The sequence below is a fragment of the Ambystoma mexicanum genome, chromosome 2p, assembly GCF_040938575.1.
Source record: "Ambystoma mexicanum isolate Mex_15411 chromosome 2p, UKY_AmexF1_1, whole genome shotgun sequence".
Classification (NCBI taxonomy): Eukaryota; Metazoa; Chordata; class Amphibia; order Caudata; family Ambystomatidae; genus Ambystoma; species Ambystoma mexicanum.
Genome location: NC_090923.1, coordinates 557,898,312 through 557,920,351, shown reverse-complemented (window position 1 = coordinate 557,920,351; position 22,040 = coordinate 557,898,312). Strand labels below are relative to the sequence as shown.

The window sequence follows — 22,040 nt, the reverse complement described above, 5'->3', positions numbered from 1 at the left end:
CAGTTAATAATCCACTTGGAGATGGCACCTTTAGAGACGCGATCACCCTCTCTGCCTGTAGCTACGGAGACAAACAGCTGATCTGTTTTCCTTAGCGGTCTGGTCTTGTTTACATAGTAGAGGACCGCCCTAGGCACATCTAGTGTGTGTAGTTTCACCTCAGCCGAGCTTTGTGGGTCTTGGAAGAAAGCCGGAAGCTCGATGGACTGGTTCACGTGGAATTTTGAAATAAACTTAGGTGAGAACCTAGGGTGTGTGCGTAAAACCAGTTTATCTTTATGGAAAGTAAAGAAGGGATCTTGCACTGACAGAGCCTGAATTTCACAGACTCTTCTTATAGATGTAATTGCTACTAAGAAGGCCGTTTTGTAAGTTTGAGACTGCTTTTGTGCATGGGCTCGAATGGGGGGCCCATGAGCTTAGATAGCACCACGTCAAGGTCCCATCCTGGTGGTGGGTTTGGAATAGGAGGGTGAAGTCTCTTTACTCCTTCCATGAAGGCTTTAACTACTGGTACTTTCCACCACAACACCTTGTTATGGGAAGTGGTGTATGCTGACAGGGCTGCCAGGTGTACCTTCAGTGAGTTAAAAACCAGTCCTGCATCCAGCAGGTGGAGCATGTATGCAACGATAGTGGAAGGAGTGCAATCAACTGGGTTGATTTGTTTATTCTGGCACCAGATAACAAATCTCTTCCATTTGTCAAAGTAGCAGTGCCTCGTGTTAGGTTTCCTAGATTCCTTTAGGACGTCCATACACCTCTGTGGTAATTTGAGATGTCCGAACTCTGACTTCAGGAGCCATGCTGCCAGGTTCATTGAGTTGTGTTGAGGATGCACTGTTTGACCTTGGTGCTTGGACAGTAGGTTGTACCAGCCCGGAAGTTTGATGGGTTCGCACACCGCCAGTGTGGGAACCACGGTTGTCTTGCCCACATGGGAGCAACTAGGACGAGCGTCGTCAATTCTCTGTTCATCTTGTTGACCACCTTCCTGATTAGAGGAGTTGGTGGAAAAGCGTACGCAAACATCCCTGACCAGTTCATCCACAGGGCGTTCCCCTGGGAGTCTGGTTGGGGGAACCTGGATGCAAATCCTGGGCATTGTCTGTTTTTGCTTGTGGCAAATAGGTCTATAGTGGGGAAACCCCACTGAGAGAAGATATCTTCTACGACTTCTCTGTGTAGACACCACTCGTGTTCCTCTGGGAGGGGGTCTCTGCTCAGAGCATCCACTAGGGAATTGCGATCCCCTGGAACATGTTGCGATGACAGGAGGATGTTCCGTCTGAGTGCCCACATCCAGATTTTCTGGGCAAGCTTGAACAGATTTGGCGACCGAGCCCCTCCTTGCTTGTTCAGGTAGAACATGGCTGTAGTGCTGTCCGTCCAGGTAGGGCTTGAACGCTTGAAGTGCTCTGAATACTGCCAGAAGCTATAAAAGGTTGATGTGATTCTTGGCCACTGAGTGCGACCAGAGACCCTGAGCTGTGTGGTGGAGATGGTGAGCTCCACACCCAGTCAGGCATGCATCGGTTGTGACTACCGCCTGTATCTCGGGATCGTAAAAGGGTTTCCTCCCCTTGGACAGATTCTCTCTTGTCCACCAGTAAAGGCTTTGTACAAGTGTTGGCGAAATGACCACTAGATCGTCCCACTGACCACTTACCTGAGACCACTGTTTCGCCAACCATTCCTGCATGGGACGCATGCGCAAGCGCGCGTGGGGGACCAGGTAAATACATGACGCCATCATGCTCAGCAAACGCATTGCTGTGCGTACCGTTATCTGGCGACCGGACTGATATTGCGGAATTTGCAGCAGTATATTCCGAATTCTTTCCTCGGAAGGAAAGGTCAACCCCTCTTGAGTGTCTAGGATAGCTCCTAGGAATTGTTTGGATGTGCTTGGCACCAGACTCGACTTCTTCTTGTTTATTGAGAAACCCAATTCGAAGAGGAGGTTGATTGTCCTTTGAATGTCTGCTCTGCAAATTACTGGGGTCTCCGACATGATGAGCCAGTCGTCCAGGTAAGGGTACACTGGGATTGCCTCCCTACGTAGGTGTGCTGCCGCCACCGCCAGTACCTTGGTGAATACCCTTGGAGCCGAAGCTATCCCGAAGGGCAATACCTTGAACTGGTAGTGCCGACTGTCCACATTGAAGCGCAAGTACTTTCTGTGCGCTGGGAACATGGAAATATGAAAATAGGCATCTTTCATGTCCAATGTTGCCATGTAATCCCCCTTTTTTTAGGAGGGGGATTACCTCCTGGAGAGTAGTCATGCAAAACTTTTGGGGCTTGACATACTTGTTTGCAGGCCATAAGTCTAATACTGGGACATTGTCAAATCTTTTTTTTTGGCACAAGGAAGTAAGTTGAATAAATACCCTTGTTTACCTGGTGTCCCGGGACGAGTTCTATCGCGTCCTTTGCTAGCAGATTGACGATCTCCTCGAGAAGGATCTTCTGGTGATCCAAAGAATGTATTTTTTGTCGTGGAGGATGGTTTCGGGGACGCTCTAACAGTTCTATGCAGTACCCTGCGGATACTGTGGACAGCACCCATCTGTCTGATGTGATCCCTTCCCAAACTTGGGTGAAGTTGGAAATGCGTCCCCCTACTGGGGTTGCGCGAGATGGGACCCTGAACGGAGCGTCACTGTCTTGGTGGAGGCGTGCCGCCTCCTCTACTGGGGCTGCCTCTACCTTTCCCACGTCCTCTTATTACCCCTTCCATAATCCTGGGTAGACTGTTGGTTATTATTGCTCCACGGTGTATCCTGCCTCTAGGAATAGTTAGATCCTCTCTGGGAATTTTGGCCACGTGGGCGACGAAAATTGCCATTCCCTCTCTGATTAGGGGGTTTATTGGTTAGTTGGCCTTGGGATTTCAGTGTTTCATACTCGTCCTTGGCATTTTTCAGCGGGTCCTTGACCGCCTTACCAAACAGATCCGGCTCCACCGGTTTATCCAACAATGATGCTTGGGTTTCAGCTTTGAATCCAGACTGCCGTAACCAAGCGTGTCTCTTGATAACAGTTCCTTCTGCCATCAACCTGCCAGCGTTATCCGTGGCATCAAATGTTGCTTTTAAAATGCAACCGGACACGGCTCTTCCCTCTGCCGAAACTCATGCCAACTGGCTCTTTAAGGGTTCTGGGGCGGAGTCTATGAGTGCCGTGAATTCTTCCCACTGATGGCAGTTGCAGCTGGCCAACAAGGTGGTGGAGTTGGCAATCCTTGCCTGGTAGGCGGAAGTGGAGGCTACTTTCCTGCCCAAACCATACAGTTTCTTGCTCTCCTTGTCGGGAGGAGCTTCGGACGATGACAAGGGTGTTCCAGCCCTCTTACGGGTGTTTGTAACAAACAGTGAGTCCGGCTTCAGATGCCCCCTTATATACAGTGGATCTGATTGGGCTGCCCTGAAAAGTTTCTCAACCCTGGGGTTCACTGCCCTAGTGAGGTTAGGATTTACGAGTGAAGGGTCTATTCTTCTCTGAATAGACTTCAGGATAGGGATGGCCTGAGCAACAGGCCTCCTTTCTCTCACTAACTCCTCGGCGAAGTCCCTCTCCTCTTGAGCACCCTGGGTGTCAATGTGGAAATGTTCAGCTGCTCGAGACAGAACTTCATTCAGGAGAGGTTGGTTGTCGACAGGGGAGTCGGTAACCGGGGGTTCCTTCTCTACCGGAGACTCTACTCTGTAGGTTTCCGGGTCGTCCTCATCCTCTTCTTGGTCCTCATCATCCCCATAGTAGCCCGTACCAGTTTGTTCTTCCAACATGCCCAAATCTGGATCCTCACAAAAGGCGGTCTCTCCTTGATACTGAGAATAGGGCTATACATAGAAGGGGTCCGAAGACCGTGTTGGTGTTTCAAACCGGGACTTTTTACTTGGAGGTATAGGATCCTTAGAGCCTGAGGGTGCTGACCCGTCGGGAGTATAAGAGAGAAGGTGTTCAGGGTTTTTTGCGTAAAAATCTGCCAATGAGGACATCTTTGACATGACCCTGTCTATGTCATCACTAGACCATTCTCTAGAACTGGGAATGAATCTTTCTGGAAGTTTCTCTGACTTATCCTGACTAGACTTGGAGTTCTGAGCAGGGGTCTTTGTGATAGCAGAAGACTTGGACTTGTCTGTGTTTATGAGGAGTGGAGTGTTTTTCAGGTGTGGAAGTAGGCAGAGGCTGCTTCCTTAGTTGTTTTTTCCCCCTCCCTGTGAGTGGAAGAGTGTTTTCCCTGTTTTTTCGCCCCTTCGGAGCCTTTCGACGCCTGGCGTCGAGGTTCAGGGGTAGTGTCCCTATCCTTCGAGCATGGAGGTAGGGGCTCGGGAGCCGCCGTAACGCGGTCTGGGGGCGCCGACTCCTGGAGTGCGGTCTGGGGATGGAAGTCGGCTTCGTCCTCCGACGATCGAACTTCCGTTACCTTGGGGAGCGAGGCACTCTTGGCAACAGTGGATGATTGCCTGGAGTCATGCGGCGAGCTTGATCGAGAACGCCCAGAGGACGCCGATTCGGACCGTTCTCTATGTGCCTCTTTCCGAGAACTCGACGTGCGCGTCGAGTCCCGGTTGGACTTCATGTGTTGTATGGAAGTGTTTTGGGAAGCGCTTGTGTAGCCGGGGGTCTTCCCCATAGCCGCCCTGCCGGACGACCTGCCGAGGTCGGGGACTTGTGCTCGGCTGTCTTTCGATGCCATAATGCCCTTGCCGTCCGAAAGCACGGCGTTGCTGCCATCGCTGAAGGCGCCCTCCGCTGCCATGGCCTCTTGACGCCTGGCGTGGTGGGCCCAACGCTTGATCGAACGGTCCTTAAGTGTTTTGGGTTCAAACCTACTACGCACTGCAGTTCGCCACGGGGTGGTCCCTCGGCAAGCAGAGATTGCACGTGGCGTGCCCGTCGACCCAAGGGTACTTGCGGTTGCACTTGGGGCAGAATTGGAAAGGGGTACCCTCCATACGCACCTTGTGGCAGCGGGCTTGTAAGTGTAGGAATATATAAGAACGTACCCATATACCAAAAGAGTGTAGAGTATGTCCACCCCCCACTCTACCTACTTGCAGGGCCGAGGTCAGCGGCCTTCCAAGGCCCGGGCCGAGGCCAGAGGCCTTCCGAGGCCCAAATCCGTCGTGCAGCTGTCGATGGTCGAATTCTTCTCTGGGCCGGCGTCGAGTGTGGAAGTTCGGTGACTCGACGTTGGGGTGGAGAAATGGGTAAATTTAACAATATTTAGCAAAAGTATGGCTAAGGCCAGGGAACTCCGCGAAATGCTTCCGACCAGTATGGCGGAAAAAAACAATCTGAGGGTCCTAGACGCGTGAGGGATCATGGGTACAGTGGACGTCACACTAGGGATAGTATTACTGGCACGCCCGTTACAGGCTTTATGCATCAAGCAGTCTACAGAATTAAACTAAAGAAATTGAGCACCTATGAAATGGCGCGATGCGACACTGGCTTGTCAACTGCAGGGCTTGGGTTCAAATCCCCAGCACAGGACAACAACAAAAAAAGGCAACCCGACAGCGAGAAAGTCACTTTTTTATTGTCCTGTGCTGGGGACACGTAGGGTCACGCCCATCATTTAGGGTACACACCCTCGTTACAGCACTCTCGCTCGATTTCTCATCCCACTCGTGTTAAGATTTGTACTTCATGTGCAAAAGTTGAAAACTCAAATACTTGACTAAGCTTGCTAGAGAAGGCATCGAATGCAATTATGAATAAACCCCACTCATTTAAACCAGAGGGCTCGCATCAAGCATGTGCAAAGCAAGAAAACAAAAAATAATTAGGGTCCATTGAGGGTACACATTTATGACTACGTGTCCCCTCATACTTCGGCAGACAAACTAAGGTGCACAGAAATAGGACATGCAAGAATAATGTCTTAAAAACATAGGAAGTCAATTCAAAGCCTATTAACGTTTATCAAGCATCAGAAAAAGAAAGGATTGCTTGTTGAAAAACTACCCTCACAGAAGCATTATAGAAGCACAAGGGATAAGCAGCTGCATACACTAACAATGATGCAAGTGTTCTGTACATATTGCAATGTTTGCATTTACGTGGTAAACAGCCTAAGAAGCAGCTCAGAAATCTAAAGTAGAGAACCTTGGAGTAAGGCAATGCAACTGTTTTGCATCTGGTGAAATGGTGGAGGCCCTCGCGCCACCGAGACAAAGACACACAAAAATATTTTGAAAATCCATTCCACTTCAATGCAAATTGATAGTTTTTTTTTGCATAGGCATCTGGAGAGGGCTGCACAACCACTAACAGAAAAGTGGGGCAAACGCACCATGCCCAAAAGGGAACACAAACATTTTTCAAAACGTTAATAGAGCAGTCTGAATCAACTCCAGGAAGAGCTGCATGCCGATGGACACAAAATTACTATTAGTCCACACAATTATCCATAGAAAATACACGACGTTGGTATACTGAAAACACACAATGTTACACTTGTCAAAGGCGAGGCTGGTTTGTACTCTGTAGCGCCAGGGTGTATGCGAGTTAACTTGCTTGTCTGTTTGCATTGCACGGTACTGTTCGGGTGCTTGTAATATTAGTGAATTATCGATTTGATTGGTAGGGCTCGTGTTAGGTGAAGATTTGGGTGTAGTACCCTTAGGGTGCACTACAACCACCATAGCCTCCTGGCAATAGGGATCCAACCTTTGGTATATGTCTGAACTACACAGGTTGATAGTTTGGCCGAGCAGCCAGGCTCATCTCAAGATTGGTCAATGTGAGCAGTAATGTAGTTACAGAGAGTTTCACAGTGACAAGTATTCAAATAAACACTGATACTCAAGGTTTCTTGATAAAACAATTATTCATTTATTCATCAGTCATTTAAACAAGTCTTCAGAAGGTTAATGTTAAAGGACATTTATACCGCGCACTATCACCAATGTAGTGGTCCCTTTGCGCTATGGTAGCTCTGAAAGAGGGGAGGTTGAGTTAGTGGGAGGAAGCAGGAAAAGTGCAAGAGAGCAGTGATGTGCTGTTGGCGGCCTCAGCCCGGTGGGTCCGTTGGCTGGGCCTGGGGTGTTTTCGGCCGGTAGTCGTCGTGTACTGTTGTGCAAGGTTATGTGCGTTTTTTGTTTTGTTGTTGCAATGTAGTGAAGTTTGTGCGGTTTGTTGTGCTGTAGGTTTTGGTTTTGTTTGGTTTGGAGTTTGAGAGGTGTATGCAGAAAGGAAATTGTTAGTAGGGTTGATTAGTTTGCGTCTCTATCCTGAATTGAAGCGCTCGGTTTGCGTAGTCTACCCTGTTGCGGCTCTGTCCTGATCTGGGTCTGACGGGTATACAGGTTCCATACTCCTCTAGTCCCCGCCTCTAATATGCTCTATGATAGGTCCCCTTATCCTCCATTTAGACTCTAGTGGGCCTGCCTATGATAACCTCTCAGGTGGTGGGGAGATTGCTAGTGTCGATAATTCCACACCAATGTGGTACCTGGCGGTAATTAAATTAAGGGGCGGGCAAAGGTGTTGGTGGGAAGGAACAATATAAAAGCAAAACTCAAATACACTTCAAAAATCCACACTTATGTTTCTTAGATTCAGTAACCTCCCATTCGGGATGACCAACAGACAATTCCTACACACCCTCAAGTGACTTAAATACTCAGAACACTGGTGGACATTCATATAGCACTGTTACATTTAGAGTAGGCAGAGAGTGTAAAAAGAAAGGTTTAGCAGAACAAACAAGAGATCTCAAATATTTCTTTAAGCATGCAAATACTTTTGTACCCCTAATGCAGAGCAAGTTAACCCCTCCCTGGAAGGACAGGTGCAACACAATGACAGAAGAGAAGAGTCATTTAGGGAACCAGGCTAAGCCAATGTCAATGGGCAAAAGTCAATGTAACTGAAGCACTTCTTGAAGGTGAGTAAAAGTCTTTGCACAATGTATTTAGAAGTCTTTGATGAAGAACGAAGAATCAAATGTAGGGCCACAAGCCGGGAGATTTATGAAGTAGAAGAGCAAGCAAAATCTACCGTGAGAGGCAAGTTCTTTCAGACTTTACAGTACCTTTAAGTTTGAAGACAAGATGCGGCTGGTGATCTCTGTTTGTGTGCAGCTCTGCAGATCCTGTTGTTCCTTGGCCTCGGTCGTGGGGACAAGAGGGAGGACTTCTGAGGACTCCTGCACCGCAATGGGACGGTCACCGATCGCAACCAGCTAACTTTCAAACAAGTGGCACTACCGCAAATAGCAACACTGCGCTTCCTGGCTGTCGAGATGGACCTTCCTTGCTTCTGGTGACCCGCACTCTGTTGAGGGGGGAGGGGTGGATCAGGCTCAGTCAGTCCTGCTTCCTGGGAGTCCGGAGAATATTCCTGGAGCTCTTGGCCAACTTAAAAGCAATGCACACAAACTTGTGTTCCTCTCCCTGGCTATAGGGTTTCCAGCAGCAACTCTGCAGAAATTTCAACCAGCTCTGAGATGGATGTCCAGGTGGCTTACTTTGGAATTTTTTTGGTCCCACCAACTCAAGGGGAGAAGTCCTTGCGGGGCTTCTCTGTCGAGAAACTTGGAGCTTCAGCACCGCAGCAGGGCTTCACCAGGCAAACCAACAGTCCAGGAGCTGCAGCAGGCGTCTTCAAGTTCTTCTTCGGATTCCTTCGTCCAGTGGTCGACTCTGCCTTTCAGCCAAAAAGCCTTGCCTTTTATGCACGTTTCTCCCATTCATTCCAGCCCAGCTGTATCACCTGGCAGGATGGCTGGCCTTGCTAGATAGCCAGCTGGCAAATCATCACATAGTGCATTTGGGTCTCTTAGGAGACTAAGCACAGGGAGTGTTGGGCACCTCCCCCACTTCCTGCCCCCACCAGACACTCTGGAGCCAGAGGCGGGATTCACTCGTGAAGCCCGCCAAAGACAAAATGAACAAAGGAACTAAACCTGGTTTGGCACGCAGAGTAAATCTCAAGAAGGACCAAAACAACAAGAAATGGTGAAAAAAGAAGACAGGGTCCATTGTCAAAATGGCCACCCATGGGTGCTTTACTGCAGCTGCGAACGTAGCCCGCAGTAAAGACACGACACAGTAGTAAAAAGTAACCACTGTCGCCAGTCATTAATTGTGTAAAGGTTAACATAAAAAATGTTACAATGAGAAGCTAGACAAAGTGACTACTAAGTAATCCCTCCAGCACCCTATTGTAAAATAGTGTGTGCTGGTTCTAGAAGGTTACAATGTTCAGTAAAGTCAATTTCACTTTACTGCTCTTGGAAACAGTAGTTAATCCAAGAGTAAGGTATTTAAACCTTGGGAAATCTAAGAGACTTCCCTGTGTCACTGCACTAAAGGTGCTGTATGACAATGCAAAAAGAAGCATATGGAATTTGTCAGACTGCAGAAATTAAAAGAAAGTCAAAATCACAAGAAAAATACATATGAGTGTGGGAAAAAGGTCTCACTCTGTCCAGGTTAGAAATGAAAAAGTGCTGGGGGTCTCTAAGGTAGAGGGGAATTAGCACATTTCTGAGACTTCTCCCTAACAGCTCTCAATTTGGGAAACTAAAATTCCGATGATTCCAAGTAGGTAGGCTCCTCTAATAAGCCCACCAGACCAACTTGTGCCTTGAGTGACTGTCGTAATTGCATCAGGTACGTTGGTTTGCTTGTCTACGTTTGGCTTTGCATGTATTTTTCGTGGCTAATATGGATCATCATGTTGCCTCGCAAAGCCTCAGTCTTAAATCCATTTTATTAAAATATATGGATTTGGCACCTTCACCTGCTTTCGTTGCATCTTCTGTCCAGCCTGATTCCAACTGCATTAATTCAAACGTATGCACTGCCGATCTGACAAATCATCATGGGGCACTTCTTAGATAAAAAGTTGTGCACATAGTTAGAGTTATGTAGAAAAACACTCTAGGGTCACAAGCTGTTACACTTGTGAAAAGCAGAGTTGAAATCAACTGTAACTAAAATGTAGCCACTGCAAGTCTCAACGGAGAAGAGCAAAGCTAAAGACACAGAGGTAAGTACCCCAAGTCTAAACAGTACCTCTGGTTTGAAGAACAGTGGTCCAGCTGTCCTGTTGCAGCGATGCAGATCCCGAGTTCCTGGGCCTCAGTCATGGGAACAAGAGGCAGGACATCTGGAGAACTCCGGCGACAGCAATTTGGAGGTCGTCGGCAGCTATGGGCTCTGTTTTGGATTAGTGGCACTTCGTGGTTTCAGCATGCAGTAAACGGCACCCCCGCGGATCTTGGATACCGGTTGGGCTTCCTTCACTCCTCGAGTCCTGCACTCTGGTGAGGGGACTCGAGCTCTGGTCGTCCTACTACTGGAGGGTCCTTAGGAGACTCCTGGAGCTTCTGGCACGATTACAGACGTTTCACTTGACTACGGATTTCTCAACTACTGGTACTCGGTTCCTGCAGCAGCAAAGAAGTACAGCCAGTCGAGGAAGGTGGTCCAGTGGAGTTCGTCTCAGGGTTAGTTGGTCCCCACTAACTCAAGGGAAGAAGCCGTCCCTTCCGGAGTGTTAAGGAGAATTCTCAGAAATGTGATCATTTCCTTCTACCTTCGAGATCCCCAGCTCTTTTGCTGGACTTTAGGACTTTTTAACATTTTATCCTGGGAGAGAGAGAGAGACCGAGACCTTTTTCCCAATCTCATGTATTTTTCTGTGATTTGAACGGTTTCTTTGGGTTTTGGAGACTGACAATCTCCAAAGGCATCTTTTTACATTATGAGACACAGCACATTCAGTGCAGTGGCACAAGGAAGTCTTCCAGGTTTCCCAAAGGGTTAAATACCTTCTCTTGGATAACTGCTGCTTCCAAGAGCAGTGAAGTGAAATTGACTTTACTGACATTTGTCACTTTGTAGACCAAGCACAATCCATCTTACATAGAGTGCTGGGGGGGAGTGGTGCTTAGTCTACTTTCTATAGTAACATTTTATGTTACCCTTTCTACAATCAATGGCTGGTGGCAGTGGTTTACTTTTTCCTATTGTGTGTTTTTACCGCGGGCTGCGTTCGAAGTTGTAGTTTAGCACCCATGGGTGCCCTTTTTTTCAAAATGGCCCCGGTCTTTTTTCGCCATTTCTTGTTGTAAAGGTCCTTCTTGAGATTTACTATGAGCGCCAAACCAGGTTTGGTTCCTTTGTTCATTTTGTCTTTGACGGGGTTAACTGGTGAAGCCCGCCTCTGACTCCAGCGTGTCTGGCAGGGGCAGAAAGTGAGGGAGGTGCACAAAACTCCTTGTGCTTCAAGCCCCTTGGTTCCAGGAATGCACCCAAAGGGGATTGGCCGGCTGCCAGGAGAGCCACCCTGCTGTGTGATTGACAGCTACGCTGGAATGAATGGGAGAAACCTGCATAAAAGGCGAAGCTTTTGGCTTGGAAGGTAGAGTCGACCACTGGAACAAAGGAATCCGAAGAAGAACTTGGAAGAGACGCTTGCTGCAACTGCTGGACTGTTGGTTGGCCGGGTGAAGCCCTGCTGCTGTGTGGAAGCTCCGAATTCGCCTCGACTAGAGAAGCCTTGCAAGGACGACTTCTCCCCTTGGGATGGTGGGACCAATCAACCCCAAAGTGAACTCATCTGGACATCCTCTCGGAGCTGGCTGTACTTCCATTGCTGCTGCTGGAACTGAAGTGCCAGGGAGAGGAAAACCAGATTGAGTGCATCGTTTTTAAGTCTGACACAAGCTTCAGGAAGATCCTCCCATGAAGCAGGACTAACCCAGCCTGAGCCACAACAGAGTGCTGTTACATATTTGCTCCCATCTAAACCAGGCTTATTCAACTGACTAAATTAATTATTGTTTAATCAAGAAACCTTGAGTGCAAGTGCTTATTTGGATACTTGTCACTGTGACTCTCCATGATAACACCCTACAGCTCAAACTGACCCCTCTTGAGATATGCCTACCTGCTCAGTCACTCTACCAACTTGTGTAGTACATGCTTATACCAAAGGTTGGATTAACTATTGCCAAGAGGACAAGACTTTTGCAGTCTCCCACAGGGTACTGCATACAATCTTGCCTAACCATTCACTTTCCTCCTTCCCCAACCTCTCATTAACCTTCCTCACCCCCTCGTTTTTTCTCCCAACAATCTATTTTCTCACCTCTTCCACCCACACAATCTGATTCCCGCTCGCCACCCAACCATGGAGGTGAAACCCTGGTGTTGGGCTTTCTTTCCCTCATCAGCTCAAAATGACTCACCCCTGTATGCACATGAGGAGCTAATCGTAAAGCATACAACCTACGTCTCACCGCTATTTTTCTGTGCTTTCCACATTCTCCCGCCATCTGTACTGCTTCCATGACACAGCGATTAACTCCTTCTACCATCCCATTTGTCTGTGGTTGGTACAATGCCATCCTTTTATGTGTCGCATAACCTTAAGTATTCTTGGAAATGTCCAACGAATTGTCTCCCGTTGTCAGTCAAGATTGACACCGGGAAACCTTCCCTCTCAAAACTACATTGTAAAAACTCAACCATGCTTTGCGCCGTTATGTCCCGCACAATTTGGAATTCAGTCCACCTCGAGAACAGATCCACCAAGACAATTATAAACCTTCCATGACCAATCCCCATGTCGATTGGCCCCCACAATATCCATCGCCAAATCACTCCACACTTTGCCTGGAGCCTCTACGTTTACTATGGGCTGTTGCTTAACCACTACGTTCTTACCAGATACATCACATTCAACACAACTTGCTACCATCCTTTCCACATCACGACCGAAACCCAACATCAATACTCCCCTCTCAAAAGTCCTTTGGTATTGTATACACCAATATGCCCTTCAAGTCTGTTAGGGAGAATTCTTAGAAATGTACTAATTCCCTCCACCTTAGAGACCCCCAGCAACTTTGCTGGATTGTGAGGACTTGATTATTTTTAACCTGGAGAGTGTTAGGCAGAAACTTGTGCAGTTCCCTTAGGGACCACTGCAAAAGATTTAGGACTACAGGTGGTTGGCAGTAAACCCAATTGGTAGCAGTCTGTACCACCCAGATTAACCTGGTAGCTGTGGCTGAGCAGTCAGACTTCTCTCAAGATGAGTTAGGCAGTATATAGAGTATACACCATAGGTACAGAGATATAGTAGCACAAGCAAACACTGACCAGAGCTTGGGTGTAAAAGTATATAATTATTTATTTAAAGACACACTTGTAAATTACACTAGCACAAAAAGAGGTAAGTAAATTCAACACACAGTCACTATATATATATATATATATATATATATATATATATATATATATATATATATATATATATATATATATATATATATAAAACCCCGATTACTTATTAGACAAGTCTTAATGAGAAACACCACTTATTTTCAGACAGAGGTGAGCACTTAACATAAGATGGCACTCTAATAAGTTATATAAAAAGGGAGTTAAAAGGCAGAGTTATGAAAGCCAACAATTTCAATACTTTTAAAAGAACCACAGTGAGGCAGGTTAGGCAAAGTCTCCTGGGGAGCAAGGAAGTTCAAATGTCAGGCCCACTCTTAGAGAGCAAGCGAAATGTGTCCAGGATCACACAGTGGGGTTATGCCCAAAGAGTCTTTGTAGATAGTTTGCAAAAGATTGAGATCAAGTCAGGAAAAGTTAGTTAACAGGCCCCAGGCTAACCCAGGTTAGAAAGTCGAGGATTTACTGTCACCCCAAACAATCTGTCGCAAGGGAAGCCAGGCGGGACACAGTACCTGAAATAGGAAGGACGCTCCAGCGGGGGCAGTTGTTCCTGGCAGCGGGTGCAAGTCGGTGTTTCGTCTAGAGGAAGAGGAGGTCTCGACGTGGAGGAAAGATGAAGGTCGTTGCACTGCCAGGGAAGGAACCAGCCACAGAGTTTTCCGGTTACAAGGTACTACCCTTTTCTTCGCTGTAGTGGTAAACCGTGGTATTCCGGTTGCCGGGGTGCTTGGCACAGGCAAGGCGGCCACGAGATGGTCCAGGAAGGCGAAAAGACGGGCAAACTGGTTATCCCCACCAGTCAAAGGAAGAAGCCTCTCCGGACTGGAGATCTCCTGTCGTCGGGAAAAGCGGTGAGACGGTTGAGCAGGGCTCCACCGGTGGTGTCGTCGTTGCAGGTCGGCTCGGCTTCTCCTTCCTCTGATTCTTTAGGTCCTGTGGTGACTTCTGAAGTTCCAGTCCCCAAAGCCCTGCTTTTATGCAGAAAACCCCCATTCATCAGTCCTAGCTGTCACTCAAACATGCTAAGTGGTGAGCCGGCGGGCTCACCACTTGGCCAATCACACCAAAGTGCGACTTGAGTTGCCAAGGCAACTCAGTCCAGGGTGCCTAAACCCCCCCCCACACCCCCTGTGGTACCCAGACAGAGTGGCACCACTTTTGGAGGCTTCTGTGGAGAAGCCCGCCAAAAAGTGGAACAAAGGGCTCGACTTGGGTTGGAGTCACAGAAGCGAACACAAACGCCATTTTGGAACTGAGTTTCGGCAAAAAATACCAACCAGTGAATTTATATTAATTTAATAAACCGGCGGTATGTTCGAGGCTATATTAAAAAGTGGTAGCCTCGAACAATGGGAAATCCCATAGGAATATATTCGCGGTCGAATATAAAAAGTAGTATCCACTGCCACCAGCCAAAACTCGGTCGGGGGGGAACTGGACAGTGCCCCCTCGAACAACAGACCCCGGGGCAATCGAATTGCCCCGATCAGTACGTCCACAATATGATGGTTTGTACTGGTTCTGTTCACAATTTAAGACTAGTAAAGCCAATGGTGACTTTACATGCCCTGGGAGACAGTAGTCAGTCCCAGGGTATGGAGTCTATGTTTGGGGGTCGCTACGACACCCCTGGGTTACTGCTCGGAGCCCTATGGGGTAAAGTGAAATTGACTTTACTAGTCTCTTTAAATTCCTAGCCCCAGCACAACCTACCTTACAAAAGAGTGCTGGAGGGCTTACCTAGTATCCCCTCCGTCTGGAAACTCATGTAGCAGTCAAATGCTACCCTTTCCTCTCGAAATGGCTGGTGGCAGTGGTTTTACAATGAAATACCATGATTTTTCCCTGACCACGAACGCCGGTAGCGTTAAATCGTGGGAACCATGTCTTTCAAGATGGCGCCCTAATCCCCTTTGTTTAAACAGGTCCCGGTCTTCTTTTTTCGCCATTTCTTTTTGGAAAGGTCCTGCTAGAGTTGGTTTGGTTCCCTTGTTCATTCGCCTTTGGCGGGCATCAGGACTGAAAACCGTCTCTAGCGCCCGAGTGTCTGGGGCGGGCAGGAAGGGAGGTGCCCGACACCCTATGCTTAGTCTCCTAGGAGATCCAAATGCACTTGTGTGACTGGCTGGCTGACTGTCCGGCAAGGACAGCCATCCTGCTGGGTGATTGGCAGCTAGGCTGGAATGAATGGGAGGAAACTGAATAAAAAGGCGAGTCTCTTGGCTTGGAAGGCAGAGTCAACCACTGGAACGAAAGAACCGAAGACGAGCTTGAAGAGAACGGCTGCTGCAACTCTTTGGCCGCTGGTTTGCCCGGTGAAGCCCTGCTGCAGGTCCAAATCGCTAAGTTCATCTCGACAGAGAACCTCTGCAAGGACGACCTCGAGTTTGTGGGACCAATCAACTCAACACTAAGCCACCTGGATACCATTCTCAGAGCAGATTGTATTTTCCTCAGTGCTGCAGGAAACCGAATAACCAGGGAGGGGGATAACAGTTTTTATGCTTTACTACAGCTACCGGGAATGAAGATTTGCCAAGTACCACCTTTTTGGCCAATCCCAGTGCAGGAGTCCCCCGACGTCCTCCCTCTTGTCCCCACGACTGACGCTCTGGAACAGCTGCATTTCTTCATTTGTAAGTTACTGTGAAACGAGTCAGAGTACTTGCCTCTCGCGGTGAAAGTGCTTGAAACTTTCGCAACTAGCAAGCCTAATCAGCTTGTGACCCAACATATCATTATTCTTGTTACAAACTACTTCTGAGAACTTCTACAGAGACTTCAACGTTTACTTACCAGAACCGCTTTTACCTATCCAAGACTTTAGCCCATTGACTTTGGCCTAGCCTATTGAATTGACTCTTCTGGTTGAACTCAAAGTATCTGCACTGTAAGAAATTGTAATCCTTTCATGTTCTGAACCTATTCCTTTTTGCTCCTCCTTCAAAGTAGTTTGAATGCCTCAAACTTAATAGTATAGAAGTGTATTGACGTATGATATTTAACTGCCTCCTTCTAATGAATGTTTTATAACTGACTGCTCAATACATTAATTTAACTAAGAAACCTTGAGTGTAAGCGTTCATTTGAACACCAGTGATTGTAGACCTATGTGTAACATCATTACAGCTCACAGTCCCTCTTGAGATAAGCCTGGCTGCTCAGCTCTGCTATCAAAATCTGTAGTACAGACTTATTCCAAATGTTGGTTTTGCTTACACCTGTAGTCATGGTTGTGTGTAGTGGTCCCAAAGGGTACTGCATACAAACTCTGCTAACACCATTCCATAACGTAGACTGCTATAGGCTTACACCATGCATACTTGGAGAGATTTGCGATCACCAGCCTAAATATATTCATGGCTGGACTGTAAATGTTGCATTGCATTACACACTAACTTACTTGCCAATGTTAACTAGTGCCACACTAAGAGAGAACTGCGAGGATTGGCCTGTGTAGCATCTAGATAGGATTGTGAATGTTACCAAGTGCCACACTTCGATGCAATAGTGATTGATAGCAAGCATCAGACCTAGACATAATTGCAAGACAGCAATGCCATAACCGATTCACTAACAATTTCACCCCTCTGCATACACCTCTCAAACTAACCAAACAACCACAAGCCTACAACACAACAATCCGCACAAACTTCACTACACTGCAAAAACAAAACAAACCACACAGACTCGCACAACAGCACACGCCGACTACCGACCGTAAAACACCCCAAGCCCAGCCAACGGACCCACCGAGCTGAGGCTGCCAACAGCACATCATTGCTCTGTTGCACTTTTCCAACTGATTCCCACTAAATCACCCCCCATTCCCTTTTTCAGAGCCGCCAGAGGACCACTCCGGTGGTGATAGTGCACAGTACAAATATCCTTTAACATTAACATACCTTGTGTATAAAAAATAGTTATATCAAAATATATTTAAGTGTATAAGTGTTTCTTTGGATAATTGTATTGACTGCGTTCAGTGTACTTAACTACAGCTCACACCCTCCTCCCGAGATAAGCCTGGCTGCTCTGCCATTCTACCAGATCTTTTGGGTATTACAGACTTATACTAAGAGTTGGGGACCTGTACACCAAGGGAGTCTTACCTCAAGTGGACTTAAAGAAAACGCCCCTAACGTACATCTGCCTACCTGCACGTATGTGGATGTTGCATGGGCGTTTTCTCAGTTTGGCTGGCCAGCTAACTTCTGCCACTCGGCCAATTATCAGCCCATGCTACTCCTGGGTTTTCTCAACCTACTCCAACATCCCGGGCAGCATATATCAGGATTTTCTCGCGATCCTTCAGTTGCCGACTCACTTCTTCAGGTTGTTGATCTTTGTCTGCAATCCTTCTCAAAGGCCCCTCTGACTATGGGATTCACTCCAACGGGATTGACTTAATCTCTGCAATGCTTCTCTGGATCTCTGTGATCTCTGTCATACATCTGTCTGGAACTCATCTGGTGAGGTACAACATCATGGACGCAAAAGGATCCCTCAATCGCAGCTCCTCTAACTCTGGCAACACCTATTCTATCAGTGTATGGACATCATTAAGACTACCTAGAAGCATGCAACTATTATATCTCTCTTTTAGGGACCAGTTAGGGAGAATTCTCAAAAATGTGCTAATTCCCTCCACCTTAGAGACCCCCAGCAATTTTGATGGATTTTGAGGACTTGATTTCATTACCAGGAGGGAGTGAGACCCTTTTTCCCCCACTCTCTCATGTATTTTAATGTGATTTTATACACCGTTTCTTTTTGGTTATGGAGTCTAACCAACTACATAAGCATCATCTTTTACACCTGTGTCACAAAGCACATTCAGTGTAGTGCCACAGGGAAGTCTTCCAGATTTCCCAAGGTTTAAATACCTTCACTGGTATCAACTACTGTTTCCCAGAGCAGTAAAGTGAAATTGCCTTTACTTAGCATTGTACTTGCTAGACACAGCACACCCTATCTTACAATAGAGTGCGGGGGGAAGGGGAGGGGGTTACTTAGTATCCCCCGTGTCTAAATGCTCATGTAACATTTTTTATGTTACCCTTTCCTCAATTGACTGGCTGTGGCAGTGGTTTTGTTTTGAACTACCATGGTTTGCATTTATCGCGACCGTTTGCGGACCCAGTAACGTTAACCGCGGGAGAACATCTTTTTCAAAATCGCGTCCAGCCATCCTTGCTAAAATGGTGCCCAGTCTTCTTTTTCTGCAAGGTCTTTGTGGAAAGGTCCTTCTAGAGAGTTTCTCTGTGCACCAAACCAGGTTTGGTCTCTTTGTTCATTTCGCCTTTTGGCAGGGTTTCTGAGAGAAACCCGCCTCTGGCGCCCGAGTGTCTGGGGTCGGCAGGAAATGAGGGAGGTGCCCAAAACTCCCTGTGCTTAGTCTCCTAGGAGACTAAGTAGGCAGGAAATGAGGGAGGTGCCCAAAACTCCCTGTGCTTAGTCTCCTAGGAGACCCAAATGCACTATGTGGTGATTGGCTGGCTGACTGTCCGGCAAGGACAGCCACCCTGCTGGTTGCGTGACAGCTAAGCTGGAATGAATGGGAGTGAACTGAATAAAAAGCGACCACTAGACCAAGGAACCGAAGAAGAGCTTGAAGAGGACGCCTGCTGCAACTCCTGGCCTGTTGGTCTGCCCGGTGAAGCCCTTCTGCAGTGACTACTTGCCAAGTGTGCATCGACAGAGAAGCCCTGCAAGGGCGACTTCTCCCTTTGAGTTGGTAAGACACCCATCTAGGAGCAGGTTGAATTTCCTCAGAGTTGCTGCAGGAAACCGTAGAACCAAGGAGAGGGACACCAGATTGTGTGCATTGCTTGTAAGCTGGCCTAAAGCTTTTGGAAGATCCTCCGGACTACCACGAAGCAGGACTGACCAAGCCTGATCTCTCCCCCCCCCCCCCCCCTCAGTCGAGTGTGGCAATTCAGATGTGAGGAAAGTCCACCTTGACAGCCAGGAACCGCGCTTATTGCTATATGATGTACCGCAAGTAGCTGAAACGAGAAAAACAGCCACTGAAAGTAAAGTTTGCCCGTTGCCAGTTTTGACAGTGCAGGAGTCCCCCGGCGTCCTCCCTCTTGTCCCTATGACTGAGGTCCAGGAACAATGAAATCTGCAGAGCTGCACAAGAACAGAGGTCATCAGCTGCATCTTTTTCTTCTTTACCAAGGTACAGTAAAACAAGTCTAAGAGAACTTACCTCTTACTGTAGAAGTGCTTGTAACGTCTGCAACAAGTCTAATCAGCTTGTTGCCCAATATTTGATTCTTATTCTCTTCAAAGACTCCCAAGAACTTTTCCATTACTTACCAGAAGTGCTCTATCCTATCCAAGGCTTTTGCCCATTGACTTTGGCTTAGCCTATTTGAATTGAATGACTCTTCCAAGTGCCATCTAAAAGTATTGCAATTTCTTGTGTTCCAATAACCTTTGCGTTTTACCAACTTTATAAGAGTGTTCTGAATGCCAACAGTAAGATATTAACGTCCCCAGCACCCTTGTTACTGTGGGTGTAGGTTGGGTCTGTGGGCCATCCCAAAAGGGCCTTGTATTATTTAGAAACTCAAAGCATACAGTATTGAAGAATATCTGTGTGTTACTATTCTATTTGCTCCCTTCTGAAGAAGGCTTTGTAACTGATAAATTATTATTTATGCAAGAAACCTTGAGTGTAAGAGTTCATTTGAATACCTGTAACTGTGAACCTTTGTGTAACTCCACTAAAGCTCACATTTCCCCTCTTGAGATAAGCCTGGCTGCTCAACACGCTACCAAAACTGTGTAGTAAAAGCTTATACCAAAGGTTGGGTTGCCTATACCTATAGTCATAGTTCCCTGTAGTGTTCCCAGAGGGTACTGCATTCAAACTTTATCTAACAGGACCATGTGCTGGTTTTATTGCTTACATTCTATTTTTCAAGGACGCATTTGCTTTTCTATCCTTTTTAAGGAACCGACGTAAACAATTTCATTCACCAGTAAAATAAGGTTCTACTGATTGAAATTGTGTTATGGTCTGTTGGACACTAATGTTTTTAGAATACTTGACCATTTTTCGAAAATATACCGGAACTGTAGATATTTAATACTTGACTATTATAAAATGAGTATACTTGTCAGACATATCGCCACACAAAATATTTTCTACACAGTATATTTACTGTTGCTTAGTACCACCCATCTTGAATACCTAAGAGGGACGCCAAACTGCTCAGCTCAATAGCATTGCGAGAGGGAGGACTAACTTAGTGGAAGCACTGAACATACAATACCTGGTGGTATTCCTAAGCCCTTGTGAAATATCTTTGGAACCACTCACTCAAATTTAGCACTACCGCACTTGATCTTTGCATTTTGCCCCTAGTCGTACCCTCCAAGTGCATTCTGAAAGCACTATTATTGAGTCAGAAGCATTAACCCTACCCCTTTTCCAAATGTTTTAACCCATCATAAGAGTTTGAATAGCTCAGTACCTATTGTTCTTACCAGAAATTTGCAGTCAGAAGAGATAGCCATACACAGGACATGGGCTGTGTGCCCTATATGACGATCTTCTGTCCCCTTCTTCCCTCTAGGGATAGTGTGCAGTTTTCTTCCACTCACGATATCCCCTGTGGAGAGAAACTGCATTATTAACTGAACCAGAAAGAGATCAGTTAGTCTGCAAAAAGTTAATGGAAACAAGGGCTGCATATACATAGTTGGACAGCATACAACGCAGAGCAGACCTTGGAACTCTCCCCCATTTAAATCTAACTGCTTTTTGAGTATAGCCTCTGTGTTGAATTTAGCAGCTTTGAATATAGCCACTTTATAGAACTTTGCTGCGCTCTGAACTCGCCTCTTCTGAATCTAGCTGCATTGTGATTATAGCCCCGTTTTAAATTCTGCTATATTCTTGAGTATAGCCACTGTTAAATTCAGCTGCATTTTGAGCATAGCTACCGTGTATAATTTAGCTACGTTTTGAATTCTCCTTCTAAATTCAGCTCCATATATACGAAACCAAGAAACCAGCCAGAGCACACAGGTACGTATCACACTACATGCCTATAGAAGAGAACCGAAGGTACGGCCACCCACCCCCACCCATCTGGTATCATACACTACAAGACACATCACACAACACCTCTGCCATAAAATGTGCAGCAATCGCCCATGACAAAAATTCAGTCTAGCCGGACAGTCTCCTGCACTCCTATACTCTCCTCCTCCAGACTACCTCACAGCACCCATCCAAATGCTTGCTCGACATGGGTATCTAGCAGGGACTTTACCACCTCTACTTTTGTATTTACTAAAATGCACACGCATTCTAAACTACTCTGATAAATTTCCCATACCTTGGACTTCGGTCCACCAAGGGGTGTTGGCCTACAGGGCTTTGAGGCCATACCAATGGGGAAAAGGCACTATACAAATGACAATTACATTGCTCTTATCCAGAAGTTAAAGTTTCTTTTCCTCCGTGCATCAAAAAGCAAGGCTTGTTTACAGCTTGTCAAATCGTGTGTGCATGCGTCCGGAAACCAGTGGGTATCCCTGCCTAGGCAGGAAGTGGGGAGGAGACTTCCACCCCACCATACTTTGTCTGCCAGAGTGCCTGAATAGGACCAGCTCCCAGAGGGGGTTTGGCTGTCCCGATTGGACAGCCAAACGCTCCTTTCTTTAAAATGCAGACAGATTACAGAGGAGTGTGCTGGAACTGTATAAAAGGTGCAGCTTCTGGAGTGTAAAGCAAGTCGACCACTGGAAACTGAAGAAACCGAAGAAGAAGACAACCAGAGATGCCTGCAGACCCTTTGC

At 46.9% G+C, this 22,040-nt stretch overlaps 1 protein-coding gene across 2 annotated transcripts in view; it reads right to left on the bottom strand.

The window, feature by feature from the left end:
• The window catches only part of RRP9 (ribosomal RNA processing 9, U3 small nucleolar RNA binding protein), a 679,329-nt gene that overhangs the window by 303,071 nt on the left and 354,218 nt on the right, over positions 1-22,040 (bottom strand). For both annotated transcript variants that reach the window (XM_069644031.1, XM_069644030.1), the window contains exon 7: positions 20,721-20,845. In XM_069644031.1, coding sequence (XP_069500132.1) covers positions 20,721-20,845 — 125 coding nt within the window. The remainder of the gene's footprint in view (positions 1-20,720; positions 20,846-22,040) is intronic.